Genomic DNA, 18,707 nt, shown 5'->3' on the forward strand with positions numbered 1-18,707 from the left:
TTTCAGGTTATGTCGATATAGGACTCGTTTTACTGTGGATATAGATACTTTTGTACTGGTTTCCTCCAGCATCTTCACAAGGTCCTTTGCTGTTGTTCTGGGACTGATTTGCACTTTTCGCACCAAAGAACGTTCATCTCTAGGAGACAGAACGTGTCTCCTTCCTGAGCGCTATGATGGCTGCATGGTCCCATGGTGTTTATACTTGCGTACTATTGTTTGTACAGATGAACGTGGTACTTTCACGCATTTGGAAATTGCTCCCAAGGATGAACCAGATTTGTGGAGGTTTACAATTTTTTTTCTGAGCTCTTGGCAGATTTCTTTTGATTTTCCCATGATGTCAAGCAAAGAGTCACTGCGTTTGAAGGTAGGCCTTGAAATACATCCATAGGTACACCTCCAATTGACTCAAAATAGCATATCAGAAGCTTCTAAAGCCATGACATCATTTTCGGGAATTTTCCAAGCTGTTTGAAGGCACAGTCGACTTAGTGTATGTAAAGTTCTGACCCACTGGAATTGTGATACAGTGAATGATAAGTGGAATAATCTGTCTGTAAATAATTGTTGGAAAAATGACTTGTGTCATGCACAAAGTAGATGTCCTAACCGACTTGCCAAAACTATAGTTTGTTAACAAGAAATTTGTGGAGTGGTTGATAAGCAAGTTTTAATGACTCCAATCGAAGTGTATGTAAACTTCCGACTTCAACTGTACATTAAACTCATAGCTGATTGAGTGTGCATAAAGAAATGGTATGACCATAGACATCTCCGGTAATGACATAGCAAGGGAAACTGAGCACACTGGAGCAAATATACAGAGTTAGCTCTTCCAGTAAACAACATCAAGGCCCAGTCATGTGTAAAGGGACGCGGTGGGTAATAGCTGATGTCTTGATGACAAATCTCCCAGGAATTCATGTGACTGACGGTCCCCTCTCTGGTGCAAAGTGGGATCCTGCTTAACATAATCGGCTGTATTCGCACTTCATTAAATCCCTATACACCCAGCACTAATATGACACTGAATTAATTACAGCTGGGACTATGATATTTCAAGACATGGCACGTCTGCTTACATAATAAACTGTACGTCAAGGGGCACAAGGACTGCCAGGAGTATACAGGATGTGTATTAAATGGAAGGAATCATATCAGGATGATACCAAGATGTATAAAATACTAGCTTTTTTTATATCACTCAACAGAGAATTGAATTTAAATCCAGGTGTCATGTCCTGAAAAAAAGTTTGGAGAAGTATCGGTAATATACACTGAATAAAAATATAAACGCAACATGTGAAGTGTTGGTCCCATGTTTCATGAGCAGTAAAAAAAATATCCTTTAAATGTTCCATATGCACAAAAGCTTATTTCTCTCAAATGTTTAGCACAAATTTATTTAAATCCCTGTTAGTGAGCATTTCTCATTTGCCAAGATAATCCATCCACCTGACAGGTGTGCTATATCAAGAAGCTGATTAAACAGCATGATCATTACACAGGTGCACCTTGTGCTGGGGACAATAAAAGGCCACTCTAAAATGTTCAGTTTTGTCAAACAACACAATGCCATAGATGTCTCAAGTTGAGGGAGTGTGCAATTGGCATGCTGACTGCAGGAATGTCCACCAGAGCTGCTGCCAGATAATTTACTGTTAATTTCTCTACCATAAGCCGCCTCCAATGTCATTTTAGAGAATTTGGCAGTACGTCCAACTGGCTTCACAGTCATGTGAAATCCATAGATCTGGGCCGAATGAATTTATTTCAATTGACTTATTTCCTTATATGAACTGTAATGCAGTAAAATCTTTGAAACTGTTGCGTTTATATTTTGGTTCAGTATACAGTGCATTCGGAAAGTATTCAAACCCTTAGCCTTTTTTTGTTACGTTACAGCCTTATTCTAAAATGTATTAAATCTACACACAATACCCCATAATGACAAAGCGAAAACAGTTTTTTTTTGACATTTTTGCTAAACTATTAAAAATAAAAAACAGAAATTCCTTATTTACATAAGTATTCAGACCCTTTGCTATGAAACTCAAAATTGAGAGCAGGTGCATCATGTTTCCACTGATCATCCTTGAGAGGTTTCTACAACTTGATTGGAGTCCACCTTTGGTAAATTCATCTGATTGAACATGATTTGGAAAGGCACACACCTGCCTATACAAGGTCCCACAGTTGACAGTGGATGTCAGAGCAAAAACCAAGCCATGAGGTTGAATGAATTGTCCGTAGAGCTCCGAGAAAGGATTCTCTTGAGCCACAAATCTGGGGAAGGGTACCAAAAAAATGTCTGCAGCATTGAAGGTCCCCAAAGTGGCCTCCATCATTCTTAAATGGACAGAGCTCCTCTGACAGAGCTCCTCTGTTTTTTATTTTTAATAGTTTAGCAAAAATGTCTAAAAAACCTGTTTTCGCTTTGTCATTATGGGGTATTGTGTGTGGCCAGGTCGCCCGGCAAAACTGAGCAATCAGGGGAGAAGGGCCTTGGTCAGGGAGGTGACCAAGAACCCGATGGTCACTCTGACAGAGCTCCTCTGTGGAGATGGGAGAAACTTCCAAAAGGACAACCATCTCTCCAGCACTCCACCAATCAGGCCTTTATAGTAGATTGGCCAGATGGAACCACTCCTCAGTAAAAGGCACATGACAGACCGCTTGGAGTTTGCCAAAACGCACCTAAAGGACTTTCCGATCATGAGAAATAAGATTCTCTGGTCTTATGAAACCAAAATTGAACTCTTTTAGCCTAAATGCCAAGCGTCATGTCTGGAGGAAACCTGGCACCATCCCTACGGTGAAACATGGTGCTGGCAGGATCATGCTGTGGGGATGTTTTTCAGCATCAGGGACTGGGAGATTAGTGGAGATCGAGGGAAAGTTGAACGGAGCAAATTACAGAGAGATTCTTGATGAAAACCTGCTCCAGAATGCTCAGGACCTCAGACTGGGGTGAAGGCTCACCTTTCAGGTCAATGACCCTAAGCACACAGCCAAGACAACGCAGGAGTGGCTTCGGGACAAGTCTCTGAGTGTTCTTGAGTGGCCCAGCCAGAGTCCGGACTTGAACTCGATCTAACATTTCTGGAGAGAGCTTAAAATAGCTGTGCAGCGACGCTCCCCACCCAACCTGACAGAGCTTGAGAGGATCTGCAGAGAAGGATGGGAGAAACTCCCCACATACAGGTGTGCCAAGCTTGTAACATAATACCCAAGAAGACTCAAGGCTGTAATCGCTGCCAAAGGTGCTTCAACAAAGTACTGAGTAAAGGGTCTGTAATATGTAACTATGACATATTAATTTTAATAAATGAACAAAAATGTCTAAAAATCTGTTTTGCTTTGTCATTATGGGGTATTGTGCGTAGATTGATGAGGGGGAAAATGATTTAATCCATTTTAGAATAAGGCTGTAACGTAACAAAATGTGGAAAAAGTAAAGGTGTCTGTATACTTTCCGAATGCACTGTATATCTTTATCTCCTTATATTACACTGTAAGATTCTTGAGAATACAATGCCATTTAAAACAACAACCTGGGGAATAGTTACAGGGGAGAGGTGGGGGGCCAAATGGAAGCTGGGGATGATTAGATCCTCATTGTAGCATGAGTTGCGAGGTTGCGAAATTCACCAAGAATATCAGTGTACGAATATTAGTAAGTCACACTGAGCCAGCCTAACAACATACAATCAGGAGGCAGTTTGAAACCCACCTAGGCGAGATGTCACAGCCCTGTCTCATGAAGGCGCCGAGGGAGAACCAGAGACTGTTGAATATCCCAAACTCGTTGGTAGACTCATTAGTCTGGATCTGGCCATCCTCGTACTCCTCTGTGTGCCACTCATATGGGCTGAATCGACTGACCAGGAAGAGCACAACGCTCACACCGATGTAGGCAAACACGATACACATCCAGATTTCGTAGGCCAGAGGGTCCAGGAAGGAGAAGACCCCAGGTTTGGACTTTTGGGGCTTCTTGATCATGATGGAAATACCCAGTGACATAAAGGGCTTGGAGAAGTCTATTACTTCTTCTCGGACGAGGGTGATGGTCAACGGTGCCACAGCTATATCAGCTTTCTGGGGAGGAGAGAGAGAAAGCGCTTGATGTTATAAAGAGCTGATGTTGTTGTTCTAGGGAAACCGGGTGGGCATTAGTAGTGTTTAAAGGGAACTACTGGGGATGTTCATATACAGCAAGTTATTGGATTCGATCAATAAGGTCCATGCATCTCTTTTCTTACCCCATAGACAAGCTCTCCCACCATTCCATTCCAGATCTTAGTCTCAGCGTCTCGGGCTCCATATTTTCCATCCCCCACAATTTTCAGTTGGTATTTGAAGCCGCAGTGCTTGGCTATCTCAGCAGCCAGATCTACACAATAGCCCTCGTATCTTTCATTGTCTAAAAAAAGGTCAGCATTCTTCTTGAGCATTACATATGGGGCTTCCTGAGGGAGAAAACCAAAAATACTGTTCAGTCCAGTAGGCGTGCCTTTAGCCTTTACATCATGCTATACATGCTAGCTGTATACATTTAGAGGCTTTTCACTGAATGAATGAACAGCTCTTAAATAGAAGTAGACTACTATGGGTTTGTTTGTGTACGTACAGTGTCCATATTAGAACCGCATCAGTGTCAATATGGACACAGTAATACTATAAAAACATGATTCTATGGACTAACAATTGCTATGTAAAACACTAATCCAAGGATTTTCAATTCAATTGTTGTGAATTAAAGAGTCAGTTGGTATGAATAGAGTCAATGATACGTCATTACCAAGATTGTGGTCACAATGACAGTTTTGTTTTCCATTCCTGTTGTGTCATTCGGAAACACGTCTGATTTTGTGACCGCCATTTTGTCAACTTCGTTCCAATATCCAATCTGTGGAGAAAATAATGAATAGTGAATGAGCAATTCCATAATGTCATGAGACGGTAGACAGCGATGTTGTTTCAGTTGAGTGTAAACATACAGTTATGAATATAACTATTGTTCCCTGAAGGAGCGAACGAGGTATAACATACTATGGGGAGTCTTAAATCACGGCAATCTGAAAGCAATCTGAAATCACGCCCAACGGGTCAATGGAGGCCGAGCCCACCCTTGAAAGCCTTCCTGGCTATAATATCGGAGCTCGCATACATTTCCTCAATTCCGTACTGCTCTTCAGCGAGCTCAAAACCACTGACGGTGCGGGGCCAAAATATGTTGTACCTCGTTCCCTCCTTCAGGAAACAGTATTTATATTCCTAACAGTACCTTCCCTTTCAGTCGGTCACTCTGTATAACTTTCTATGGTGACATACAATCACGCCCCAAGCCGGCTCAGAGGGTATCAAACTAGAAAGTCCACGGCAGCCAAAGCACACACAGGTTTCACCAGCTCAAGAACAATACTTAACTTGCGAGCCTGGAATGTCCAAACTAGTACAAAGAACCGCAAGTCCAAAATAACAGAACACCTGTCATGACTTGGTAAAGGATAGGATTGACCAGACTAAATGAACCACAGCAGCCTGAAGCTCAAACCCACAGAAAACCTGCAGTAACCTGGAAACTGTGTACTGGCGCACTGCCACGGCAGTCCAAGGCTCAAAGCCACAGGAAACTGCCTAACATCGACCCCAGTCCATACCAGCTCCAAAAAGTCTCACACGGACACCCAAGGAGTCTGGAATGCCAGAACTCACACAAGGAACCCCAAGTCCAAAACAACAGGGCATCTGTTGTGTCTTGATAATGCGCATTCCCGCACAGCCCCATCGATGAACCATGGCAGTCCAAGGCTCAAACCCGCAGGGAAACTGTGGTAATGCAGATAAATGCGCAACATGCGCACTGCCTAACACCTGCTCCCAGACTCAGCCATAAGAAAATCAGGAATTGGGTGTTGTATAACTTAACCAAACAAATATATTCTTATTTTATTTATTTATTTAATTATTTGTAAACTCAGGTTCCATTCTTCACGCGCTGACTGTATAATTGTAATCACGTTCGAGAGTAAACCCCTAGTCGTCAAATTCAACCTTTCAGGGGCCAAACCCACAGTTCCATATCTCTGTGTCAAGTTGTCCTGTGCGCCTGGGACAATGGATCCCGATGACACAGAACGCTCCAGGGGTCCCCGCCCAACAGGCAGATGATCTCCCCGGGAACCAGGGTTGTCTGCTCCAACGGGGAGCCACCAGACCCCCCTGATGGACCCTCTCCACGGTGGCCTGAATCCAGTCTACCAGAGGAACACATAGAGCAGGGTCCAAGGCCAATGATAGACCAAAGCATCCATTCCCAATGCAGCACCCAGATCCCTCATTGAGAAGAACAAACGACAATGTCAGTTTTCTTGTGATGCGTAAGATCTACGTCGGCCCTGCCGAACAGGTCTCATATCTGGGCCACCACCGAGGGGTGCAGTCTCCATTCCGTAGAGATAGGCCACCCCTGGAAAGTAGATCTGCAACGACGTTGAGAGATAATAAATTCTCACTGCTTTATACAAGCAGATAACAGGCCAGGTTTAGGAGAGAGACCGTCCCGTCCCCCCTGCCTATTGATGTACGCCACCGCTGTCCTGCTGTCGGACCATACCAACTCATGCTTGCCCTCCAACATCGGAAGGAAAGCCTCAGCGCTAGCAACGTCAGGGAAACCCTGAGCAACCGATGGCAGTCCCAAAGGCAACACAGCTATCATAGAGGCCATCAGACCCAACAACCGCAGGCATAAGTGAAAAGGCACTGAGTGCCCCAGTTGAAACCGTGCCAAACAGAGCCGGAATACGACCCTACTCTGTTGGGACAAAAACTTAAGATTCAGAACCGAATCAGAACAAGACCCAGAAAACTGAATGTGCTAAACCTGGATTCAACAAAGGGATTCACTTTGCACACCAGAGACTGAATATGGGAAACCAACATAGAGCTGGAGCTCCACCTTGTCCCTCAACTGAGCTACCTCATATAGTCACATGAAAATATGCATCCTTCAGATCTATGGACATAAACGTATTGCTGGGATGCATCTTGCCATAATATGGACTTGGTCTTTCACCAAATAGCCCTTCTGTATACTACCCCTACCTTGTCACAACACAACTGATTGGCTCAAACGCATTAAGAAGGAAAGAAATTCCACAAATTAACTTTTAACAAGGCAAACATGTTAATTGAAATGCATTCCAGGTTACTACCTGGTGAAGCTGGTTGAGAGAATGCCAAGAGTGTGCAAAGCTGTCATGAAGGCAAAGGGTGGCTACTTTGAAGAATCTAAAATATTAAATATATTTTGATTTGTTTAACACTTTTTTGGTTACTACATGATTCCATGTGTTTTTTCATAGTTTTGATGTCTTCACTATTATTCTACAATGTAGAAAATAGTAAAAAATTAAGAAAACACTTGAATGAGTAGGTGTGTCTAAACTTTTGACTGGTACTGTGTATATAGATAAATAAAATCATGGTGTACAAGACATCATGATTGTTGCCTGTCTGAGTGGACTAATCCATTGTGGAGGCCCTGGGGATGGCACATTCCATCACACGAAGACGTGCTACTGAAATTGTATATGGTTATATTAGGTAGGAACAATGGTGCAACACAAATAAAAATAATATTATTCTATAACAGATGCACTTTCTCCCATATTGGATTGTAATGATGTGCGCTGAGAGTCAGGAAGCAAGTTCAGGGAGTGAATACATTTAATAAATACATGTCATAATGTGCAATTAGGCGTTACGATGGTGACAGGTGTGCGCCATGACGAGAAGACTGGTGACCTAGAGGACGGAGAGGGAGCACACGTGACAGGATAGCAGTCGCTGTCCGTGGTTCTGAAACACATCAGTGCACTGTTGAATTGGCACCTTTTCCTAGACCATGTTGCTATGTGCATAAAGGTCATGTTAACCAGCCTATTGGTGTTGAAAACAATGTGGTGGAGGCAGCAGCGGAGTTAGGAGATGAGAAAACAGTCAGAGCGGAATCAGAGCGGAATCCCCAACTTAATTAGGCCTATAATCAATAGTCTAACTGTTAAATGTACCTGGATTTATAAATCATCCATACACATCTACAGAAAAAAAACACATCCTGCTTCTGTTGCCTTTGAGTGTTTGTTTAATAGCCTACTGATTCCGTGAGCACCAAGCCTCTGTGAGCACAAACCACATGTCAGGTAAACCATTTAGAAAATGTTAGTCTTTGCTATGGTGTAATAAAGGCTTTACACAGAAGAGCCTCTCTGGTATTATTTATCATTTATTTAGTGTGGTTTACACTGTTCCATAATAATAGCCCTCATTTTTCTTGATCTCCTTATATTTATTATTACCATTATTGTTATGATCATCATTATTATAACAATAAGTAATATCATTATTATTGTAGGCTTAGTTTAGCAGCCTTGTATAACCACCATCGAGCTGTAGGCTTGGAGCACATCCTGCTTAGTCTTAATACATAACTTACTTAGGCCTATATTTCAATACTTATATATAAGCTACAGTACTGTATCAATCAATTATTCATTCATTCATGTCATCACACAGCATACGAGTCATTCCTGATTTGAAATGCAATCAAGCATTTTAGTTTTAAATAAAATAACAACGCGACCCTTGAATACTTAGCGTAAACAATAAATAAACAGTTCAATTTTGGAAATTGCATTGACGAACGAATGCGACTGGCTTTTGTCTTTGCTGTAATAAAGGCTTTACAAAATGTTTGAAATAATAATTACAGACTCTCTAGTACACTTAATTGATTGAGTGTTGTTTACATTGTTCCAAACCGTTAGAGAAATTAGATTGTAATCTAACAGCACCTGTTTGGCAAACGTAATATGCACACAGTGCTTACTCATTACTTTATTTTTCTTGATCTCCAGTATTTTCCACAACTTGACCTCCTGAGCAAACAGTAAAAATTCCCCCGTTTCAAGCTTTTTTGTCACGTCCTCTGCATACGTTTTGCTGTCAGATGTGTTACAGTGTTCTGAGTTTGTTAAAACCAATTTAATGATGTGATTATGATATTCTATAGTTCAGGCCCTATTGATCACGTGCATGCAATGCATACATGTGTCACGTAAAGAGAGCTAGGATTGAGGGAATAGGGAATGTTTTTCCTACACAAATTAGGGATATCGGTAACAGAACTTTTCAGTCAGAATTGGATGTAATTATGTTGCAGCTTCAGCAACAAGGACAGCGCAATAAACAGCAGGGAAGTGAGAGAGACAATTGATGCTCTTCACACAGTCACTCGCTGTCATTTTTTTAACACAGTGCAGCAGGTCTGAGCCTGACCAGGCACAATCAAATCAATTGCTGTCGGACTCCCTTTAGTCATTTGTGTCTTAATTATTTAATCAAATAGTGTACTTAAAGCATCAGACGTGCTCACTGAATGTAGTTGATTTTATTAAAACACAGAAGATGAGTCTATATATGGAAAATACATGTTTGAAAAGTTTAACCAATCAATTGGTCGAAAGAACATAATAATTTTTTTGGGTCGGCCCTAGTAATTTTCATTATGAAACCACATGCCTAGGGCTTGGTCTGAGGTTCAAACTCAGCTGGTTAGCCTTTTTGAACTTACTCTTACCACTGACCATCTTACTCAAGTAAGGAAGCACTGGCTACACAAGCAGAGCAGAAAGTAGTGGGGTTTTAGCAAACACAAATCCTAACCAAGTAAGGAAACATTAGCTAGGCAAGCAGAGCAGGAAGTAGTTTGTTTTTAGCAAACACAAAAACCGATCAATACCCAAAACTCGCAACATATAGGGGGACCCACTAACAGACACCTAAGTCAGATCTGAATCTCGGAGACTTCGTGTGATTGAAAAGTTAGTAAATTGCGTGAAATGGATGACAGCCCTGGTATTGTAGCCAGTAAGGCGGGGCTTCCGAGGGTGGGCTCGGCATCCATTGGCCCGTTGGGCGTGGTTTCAGTTCTCTTCAGGTGAATAGGATTGGTCGTTGACTTCCCATAGTATGTCATAACGAATGAACGACTGAAAAGGAACTGACTACATAGCCACATGTTAAGAACTCTCATTTCTTTTTGTTTTTTTGGGGGATTCAGTGCTGATGTGCTGTTGTCTTGTTCCATCGCAGACCAACACATTTAAGACTGTCTGATATATTATGCAACCTTGATCTATTGAGACATGTTCTAGCCATATTCATATTCAGAAACACTAGCATACCTTCACAGGACCATTATTCTTCAGCTCCATGATATTAACAGAGTAGTTTACTCGTTTGCCATGTTGATCGAACTGAATATTCCCTGTGAGACCGTCCACACGAACCTAGAAGGACACAAAACCACAGCGGCAGAATGGCAAGAAGCCACCATTAAATACCTCAGTCATAGACCAATTTACTTTTTCCACAGAGATCTGGATTCACATTGCCTCGTCTAAGCTTTCAAGCCAATGCTTAGGGTAGAAATCCTGAGAGTGTGTGGGAAGACTATTGTCAATGCTAGCTCAGGGGAGAATGTGTGTGTGTGTGTGTGTATGTTTTTGTCTGTCCTTATACTTCAGTCTCTGTATGTGTGTATGTGGTAGAGCCAGCCAGCCGTTGCCATGGCAACCACATGCTGTCACCTGTTTGAGCGCTCGTTCAATCTCCACTCCCTGCGCCCAGGGCACGGCGGGGTTAGCCAGACAGTCGCCGTTGTTGCCCTTTCTGGCGATGTCAATGCGTTGCTTGTGCAGGTAGCGGAAGGCCTCCGTCATCACCTGCACCGCATCGTAGGTCAACGCAGACGTGTACTGCAATAGAACAGAAGGGGAAGGGCGTGTAAGTGTGTGGGGGTGAAATTGAGAGGGGTTGTGAGGACGTTAGTGTGCTTGTCTGTGTGTGTGCAAGCGGCTCTGTGCCTGGGACTGCACACGCACAGTATGTGTGAGGGAGAATGGGGCAAAACATTTTGAAGCCGCAGCCACGTAACAGCTCCCGGGGATGGAGAAGTGCTAGCTGAGTGCCTCACAACCAACTAAACACCCATGTGGATGTCTACTCACCCTAATCTTACTGTCGGCACCAGGGTACTCCTTCTCCTCCAGAGCCTCCCACCTCTGGTCAAATTTGGAAACCAACTGGTCATCGAAATCCACAATCTGGAAACCTGAGACGTTGGCTCCTCCATATTGGATTTTGGAGAGGTCCCCATCCACAAAACCCTGAAATTAAAACAAGGGAATCCAAGCACAGGCATGAAATGTTTGCTGTCTTACAAATGTCAGCTGAAAGACAAAACGGGAATGGAATTATTACCCAAAGCTAACTTATATACACAAGGGATTCAATTGGAAGACAATCACTCTGGCTTCTCAATGTCTCATCGCTATGCATTTAGCTTAATACATTATTTTAGTCACTGTTCTCCCTGAGATTTCAATTCCACGGCTGAGTTGTGAAAACTCACCAAATTTGCAATGATGTAGTGGTAGCCTTTCACATGTCTGCCAATGGTGATAACCTGGGGACAAGATCAGATAGGTAAACAGAACAGATCATATATATGAAACCATAGTGACATGGAAACCAAACAAGACAGTCTCCAAGTAATCATATTCCGTATGCTACAGTAGTCATGAGTGTTATTCTTATAGGCTTTATTTACAGTCACGAACACCTGCCACCTGCCAGTGGTATCACTTGTCAGTAACGAACCAAAACAGGAAGCCCATTTCAGTAATTACCTCAAAAGCCATTTCACTAACTACTTCAAATGACACACCTGCAGCTAATCCCACCACATGAGTGACACCTCCACTTAGAAAGCCAGTTACATAAAGAGATTTAAATAATAATTTGAATAAAAATGCATTGTACGTGACTTCCTTTGGCAGAAAACTGGGACCGGGTTTGATTATGTTTCTCTCATATAAAAACTTTAGCATGCAGCAGCGAGGGGAATACACATTGATTTCAGCGTTTTGTGAAACACATCTGCTTGCCTTAAAAACAAATCGATGTACTCTCCCACGGGCCAGGGATGATTTATAAATAACCCGTTTACGTAAATCTCTGTGGCCTTTAATTCCACTTTTGTTGCAGTCTAATTTAACAACTGGGGGATTGTTGCAAGGCAGTCCACTTGGGGGGTAGGTGTGAAATGTTTGCAGGCAAGGATGACACTCACCCACACAGGCAAACACACACACCAACAAGATCTCAACTGCGGCATTACACACACACACACTCATCATTGCCGTCATCATAAGCTCAGTCATAGCAGAATAGCTGTTCAATATAACACTGCTCTAACATCAGGTCCAGCACAAACTACCAGAGGACTGAGCTTTTATGTTTACCTGTTCCATAATGTCTTTGACTTTGTCCTGTTCACAGTCCAGGATGACCCGTCTCTCCTTCTTGTTCTCCAGGTCCTGGAAGAGAGAGCGGTAGGCCTCGTCTTTCCTCTCGTCCTTCAGGTTGCCCACGTTGATGGCGGTTACCTGCCACTTCCTTTCTGCAGCCGTGTCCAGCACCACCTGCAGTGTGGTCAGACCTGGACAGACAAGAGGGTCATGTTCATTGGGCACAAATTTGACAAAACAACTCTGAACTGAGTGAAACGAGGAGACACAATCTGAACATCTCCAATAAGAAATTATTGTTTTTGTTTTCTGTCACAAAAACATTTTCCTATGGTGTGTTCTAATGAAGCTGACCCAGGATAGGACACACTTAGGATTTGTCATAGTACATCTGAGAATACAGATCCTTGTAGGGCTTTAAATTCATGCAAATAGATACAGTGCATTCGGAAAGTATTTAGACCCTTCGACATTTTCCACATTTATGTACGTTGCAGCCTTACTCTAAAATGCATTAAATTAAAAAAAAACATATTCAGCAAATATACACGCAATACCCCATAATGAAAAAGAAAACAGGTTTTTACACATTTATTAAAATTAAATAACAGAAATACCTTATTTACGTAAGTATTCAGAACCTTTGCTATGAGACTCGAAATTGAGCTCAGGCGCATCCTGTTTCCATTGATCATCCTTGAGATGTTTCTACAACTTGATTGGAGACCACCTGTGGTCAATTCAATTGAATGGACATGATTAGGAAAGGCACACATCTGTCTATATAAGTTCCCACAGCTGACAGTGCATGTCAGATTAAAAACCAAGCCATGAGGTCGAAGGAATTATCCGTAGAGCTCTGAGACAGGATTGTGTCGAGGCACAGATCTGGGGAAGGGTACCAAAATATTTCTGCAGCATTGAAGGTCCCCAAGAACACTGGCTTCCAGTTGAAGCTCACATCTGCTACAAGACCATGGTGCTTGCCTACGGAGCTGTGAGGGGAACGGCACCTCCGTACCTTCAGGCTCTGATCAGTCCCTACAACCAAAGAAGGGCACTGCGTTCATCCACCTCTGGCCTGCTCGCCTCCCTACCCCTGCGGAAGCACAGTTCCCGCTCAGCCCAGTCAAAACTGTTCGCTGCTCTGGCACCCCAATGGTGGAACAAGCCCCCTCACGACGCCAGGACAGCGGAGTCAATCACAACCTTCCGGAGACACCTGAAACCCCACCTCTTTAAGGAATACCTGGGATAGGATAAAGTAATCCTTCTACCCCCCCCCCAAAAAAAAGATATAGATGTACTATTGTAAAGTGGTTGTTCCACTGGATATCATAAGGTGAATGCACCAATTTCTAAGTCGCTCTGGATAAGAGCGTCTGCTAACTGACGTAAATGTAATGTAATGTAAACACAGTAGCCTCTGTAATTCTTAAATGGAAGAAATTTGGAACCACCAAGATTCTTCCCAGAGCTGGCCGCCAAACCAAACTGAGCAATCGGGGGAGAAGGGCCTTGGTCAGGGAGGTGACCAAGAACCTGATGGTCAGTCTGACAAAGCTCTAGAGTTCCTCTGTGGAGATGGAAGAACCTTCCAGAAGGACAACCATATCCGCAGCACTCCACCAATCAGGCCTTTATGGTAGAGTGGCCAGACGGAAGCCACTCCTCAGTAAAAGGCACATGACAGCCCGCTTGGAGTTTGCCAAAAGGCACATAAAGACTCACAGACCATGAGAAACAAGATTCTCTGGTCTGATGAAACCAAGATTGAACTCTTTGACCTGAATACCAAGCATCACTTCTGGAAGAAACCTGGCACCATCCCTACGGTGAAGCATGGTGGAGGCAGCATCATGCTGTGGGGAAGTTTTTCAGCGGCAGGGACTGGGAGACTAGTCAGGATCGAGGGAAAGATGAATGGAGTAAAGTACAGAGAGATCCGTAATGAAAATCTGCTCCAGAGTGCTCAAGACCTCAGACTGGGGTGAAGGTTCACCTCACAACAGGACAATGACCCTAAGCACACAGCCAAGACAATGCAGGAGTGGCTTCGGGACATGTTTCTGAGTGTCCTTGAGTGGCCCAGCCAGAGCCCGGAATTGAACCCGATCTAACATCTCTGGAGAGACCTGAAAACAGCTGTGCAGCAAAGCTCCCCATCTAACCTGACAGAGCTAGAGAGGATCTGCAGAGAATAATGGGAGCAATTCCCCAAATACAGGTGTGCCAAGCTTGTAGTGTCATACCTAAGAAGACTCGAGGCTGTAATAAGTATTCAGACCCTCAGTAAAGGGTCTGAATACTTATGTAAATGTGTTATTTCAGTTTTTTTTTAAATAAAAAATGTACAAAAATGTGTAAAATCCTGTTTTTGCTTTGACATTATGGGGTTTCGTGTGTAGATTTTTTATTTTTATTTTTTACCCTTATTTTACCAGGTAAGTTGATTGAGAACACATTCCCATTTAAAGCAAAGACCTGGGGAATAGGAGGGGGGATGAATTGTAAGCTGGGGATGATTAGGTGACCGTGATGGTATGAGGGTCAGATTGGGAATTTAGCCAAGACACCAGGGTTAACACGCCTACTCTTACAATAAGTGCCATGGGATCTTTAGTGACCACAAAGAGTCAGGAAACCCATTTAACGTTCCATCCAAAATACAGCATCCTACACAGGACAATGTCCCCAATCACTGCCCTGGGGCATTGGGATATTTTTTTTTTTTAGACCAGAAGAAAGGGTGCATTCTACTGGTCCTCCAACACCCCTTCCAGGAAGCATATGGTCTCCCATCCAGGGACTGACCAGAACCAACCCTGCTTAGCTGCAGAAGCAAGCCAGCAGTGGAATGCAGAGTGGTATGCTGCAGGCCATTAATGAGAGACATTTTAAAAAACACATCTTTAGAAAAAGGCTATAACCTAATAAAATGTGGAAAAAAGTCAAGGGATCTGAATAATTTCCGAAGGCACTGTATATATAAGTTACATTACAGCCTGATTCTAAAATGGATTAAATCATTTTTTCTTTTCTTACCAATCTACACACAATACCCCAAAATAAGAAAGCAAACACAGGTTTTTAGAAAGTTTTGAAAATGTATTAAAAACAAACTGAAATATCACATTTTACATAAATATTCAGACCCTTTACTCATTACTTTGTTGAAGCACCTTTGGAAGCGATTACAGCCTTGAGTCTTCTTTGGTGTTTATGAAGGTGGGGGGGGCTTTGTGAAGATAGAAAAACGTTTTTCCTCAGAACACACTGTAAGTCATGATCACTGTAGGGTCATTATGACTCAGTTAAGGTTGACTGTTTCTCCGATGCCCATTAAAATAAGATCATTTGAATTTTCTGATTTAAGCTCCGCTGAACATGCGCTGCGGGCGATGCGAGGCGATGAGAGAATACCGTTTAATGCTCAAAATGGTAAATTGTTAGGCTGATGCGTTGGGTAAAATGGAAATATACAATATTCAGAAAACATCTTCACAGAGTGGAAAGGATTTGGTTCATCCTTCGTGATGCATGTTTATTGCATGTTCTGACTCGAAGAAGGGTACTCAACATTGCATGCGAGAAGCATTTTCATGCAATATAGATTTAGAAAAGACTTGCTTCTTCCTGGGATAGTTAGAATAACCACACCATACCATAGCTTTACCATAAATTGATACCGTTCTACCATCAAACACACACAAAATGATGTAGACACTCCTTAAAATTAGTGGATTTGGCTATTTCAGCCACACCCATTGCTGACAGGTGTATAAAATCAAGCAGACCACCATGCAATCTCCATAGACAAACATTGACAGTAGAATGGTCTTACTGAAGAGCCCAGTGACTTTCAACGTGGCACCATCATAGGATACCACCTTTAGAACAAATTAATCCGTCAAATATATATTAAACACACATTCCCTAGCTCATTTAGAAACATTCAAAGCAAAACAAACTCAATAAATGGAGTGACACACTCAATTGATAATGAATACTACAGAACCCTCTTGGAATTCCCTTTGGTTGGAACAGAACACTTCAATCAAGAGAGAGAAATTCAAAGCCAACATTATGTAAAAAGTCATAAGCAATCTTGGGAGTCAAACAAATATTACATTTTCAATAACAAATATCAGAGGTTAATCTTTGAATGCTCAATGCATAAAGTGTAAACAACATGACAGAACTCATGTAGCATAAAAATCGTTATAGACAGGATGATATAATCTTATACTGACCACACTCTTGGCATTCGATACGCCATCCCATCTGGTTTGCGCTTAGTGGCGTCCACAACCCACCGACCTCAACCCAATTGAGATGGTTTGGGATGAGTTGGACCGCAGAGTGAAGGAAAAGCAGTCAAACAAGTGCTCAGCATATGTGGGAACTCCTTCAAGACTGTTGGAAAAGCATTCCAGGTGAAGCTGGTTGAGAGAATGCCAAGAGTGTGTAAAGCTGTCATCAAGGCAAAGGGTGGCTACTTTGAAGAATCTAAAATATATTTTGACTTGTTTAACACTTTTTGGGTTACTACTATGATTCCATATGTGTTATTTCATAGTTTTGATGTCTTCACTATTATTCTACAATGTAGAAAATCATTTTTTAAAAACTAAGAAAAACCCTTGAATGAGTAGGTGTGTCCAAACTTTTGACTGGTACTGTAAGTCAAGTATTGGGTCGATAATGATGGTATTTTCCCTTTTGTTTTACATGTTTGCAGCTCGACTGTCTTCACACTTTCACTGTTTTTACACATTAGGGTATCCATTTCCTTCTTTCTCCTCAAACCCTGGCCTGTATTGATCTTTGTAATGGACACAGATCATCCAATAGTATATCTCTATGTAACATATTGTAAGTGAAGTTGAAATACCATACTGGTAATCAACATTTGTGAAAATGTTCCTATCATTCCAAAATGCACAGCCTTGTATGCCATCACCAACTAAGAAAAACAATAGACCAATGGAGTTTCTCCTTCATGTTTAATTTCCCAAACAGTTTGGGCACGTCTAGCTGAGCAGATGTCCCATGGAGCCTCCCTCCATCATGTTGGGTAGCTGGTGGCTGACAGGCGGGCTGTGGAGACAGCTAGCTCCCTCGGAGAGAAGGGGGTTGAGGATGAAGGACAGTCAGAGTCTGTCAGAGAAGCTCTCTCAACCACAAAACAAACAGACTCATCCAGAACCTCTCTCTAGAGTCTAGACTAATTCAATATTCAATCCATTGTAAATGGATGGAACCACGCTGTGAGTTCAGTCATAATATAAAATGCTGTATTCAAGGTGTGCACCTATACTTGCAGTACCTCTCTCTCTCTCTCAACTAAAGCTCCAATTCAAACAAGTGCAGATAGAGATAAAGTGCACTGCGGGTTCATTTTGAATGTTCAAGTAATTCTATATCGGAGGTGCTGACCTTATTGTTTCTCATCAACATGGTTTGGTGACATACTCTGTACAGTTTTTTTTTAAACGCCATTTTGTTGTTGAGCTCGGGGCCTATCATATCCCATCCATATGTTAATGCCCCAGGTAACCATAGGGAGATGGGAAACAAAATCTACATTGACAAAGCCATGTCATCACAAAACACTTCAGTGAGAGGATTAACACCCCAACTTCCAAAGAATGCCAGTTGTAGCTTTATCCAAATCGAAATGAGGTGGATTACATCTTGGTGGTACAATCTGTGTAAATCACGATCAAGGGTTAGTCTTACATTCACAAGTTTGTATATACATCAAGTCAAATCTATAAATCCGTTTTCCAGCTACAGATCTAGGGTGGTATGAGTTCCAAATTGACCCTTATTTAGCCTCTCCTTCCGGGGCAGTAGTATGCACTTCAGTTGATCTGAAGGGATTTAAATCAAATGTTATTTGTTACATGCTTTGTAGACAACACGTGAAGACTAACAGTGAAATGCTTACTTATAGGTCCTTTTCTAGAGTTAAAGATACACTACATTGTCAAAAGTATGTGCTCGTCCAACATCTAGATGTTGGAACATTGTTGTGGGACCTTGCTTCCATTCAGCCCGAACACCATTAGTGAGGTCAGGTACTGATGTAGGGCGATTAGGCCTGGCTTGCAGTTGGTGTTCCAATTCATCCCTAAGGTGTTCGATTGGCTTGAGGTCAGGGCTCTGAGCAGGCCAGTCAAGTTCTCCCACACCGATCTCGACAAACCATTTCTGTATGGACCTCGCTTTGTGCATGGGGGCATTGTATGCCATTGCATGGGGGCATTGTATGCTCTCGTTGGCTGGCCTTCGCTTCATATTCATCGCCAAACCCAC

General features: G+C 42.4%; 1 protein-coding gene across 8 annotated transcripts in view; it reads right to left on the bottom strand.

Annotated features, from left to right (window-relative positions):
- LOC115205107 (glutamate receptor 2) overlaps positions 1-18,707 on the bottom strand; it is a 67,908-nt gene that overhangs the window by 8,322 nt on the left and 40,879 nt on the right. For all 8 annotated transcript variants that reach the window (XR_003880551.1, XM_029770759.1, XM_029770763.1 and 5 more), the window contains exons 4-11: positions 12,381-12,577; positions 11,489-11,542; positions 11,085-11,243; positions 10,665-10,832; positions 10,260-10,364; positions 4,808-4,915; positions 4,269-4,475; positions 3,737-4,104 (exon numbers count right to left, since the gene is read on the bottom strand). Coding sequence is in view for 7 of the 8 variants with exons in the window: in XM_029770759.1 (XP_029626619.1) it covers positions 3,737-4,104; positions 4,269-4,475; positions 4,808-4,915; positions 10,260-10,364; positions 10,665-10,832; positions 11,085-11,243; positions 11,489-11,542; positions 12,381-12,577 (1,366 nt within the window). In the remaining variant the exon portion in view is untranslated. The remainder of the gene's footprint in view (positions 1-3,736; positions 4,105-4,268; positions 4,476-4,807; positions 4,916-10,259; positions 10,365-10,664; positions 10,833-11,084; positions 11,244-11,488; positions 11,543-12,380; positions 12,578-18,707) is intronic.

Source organism: Salmo trutta, chromosome 13 (genome assembly GCF_901001165.1).
Source record: "Salmo trutta chromosome 13, fSalTru1.1, whole genome shotgun sequence".
Taxonomy (NCBI): domain Eukaryota; kingdom Metazoa; phylum Chordata; class Actinopteri; order Salmoniformes; family Salmonidae; genus Salmo; species Salmo trutta.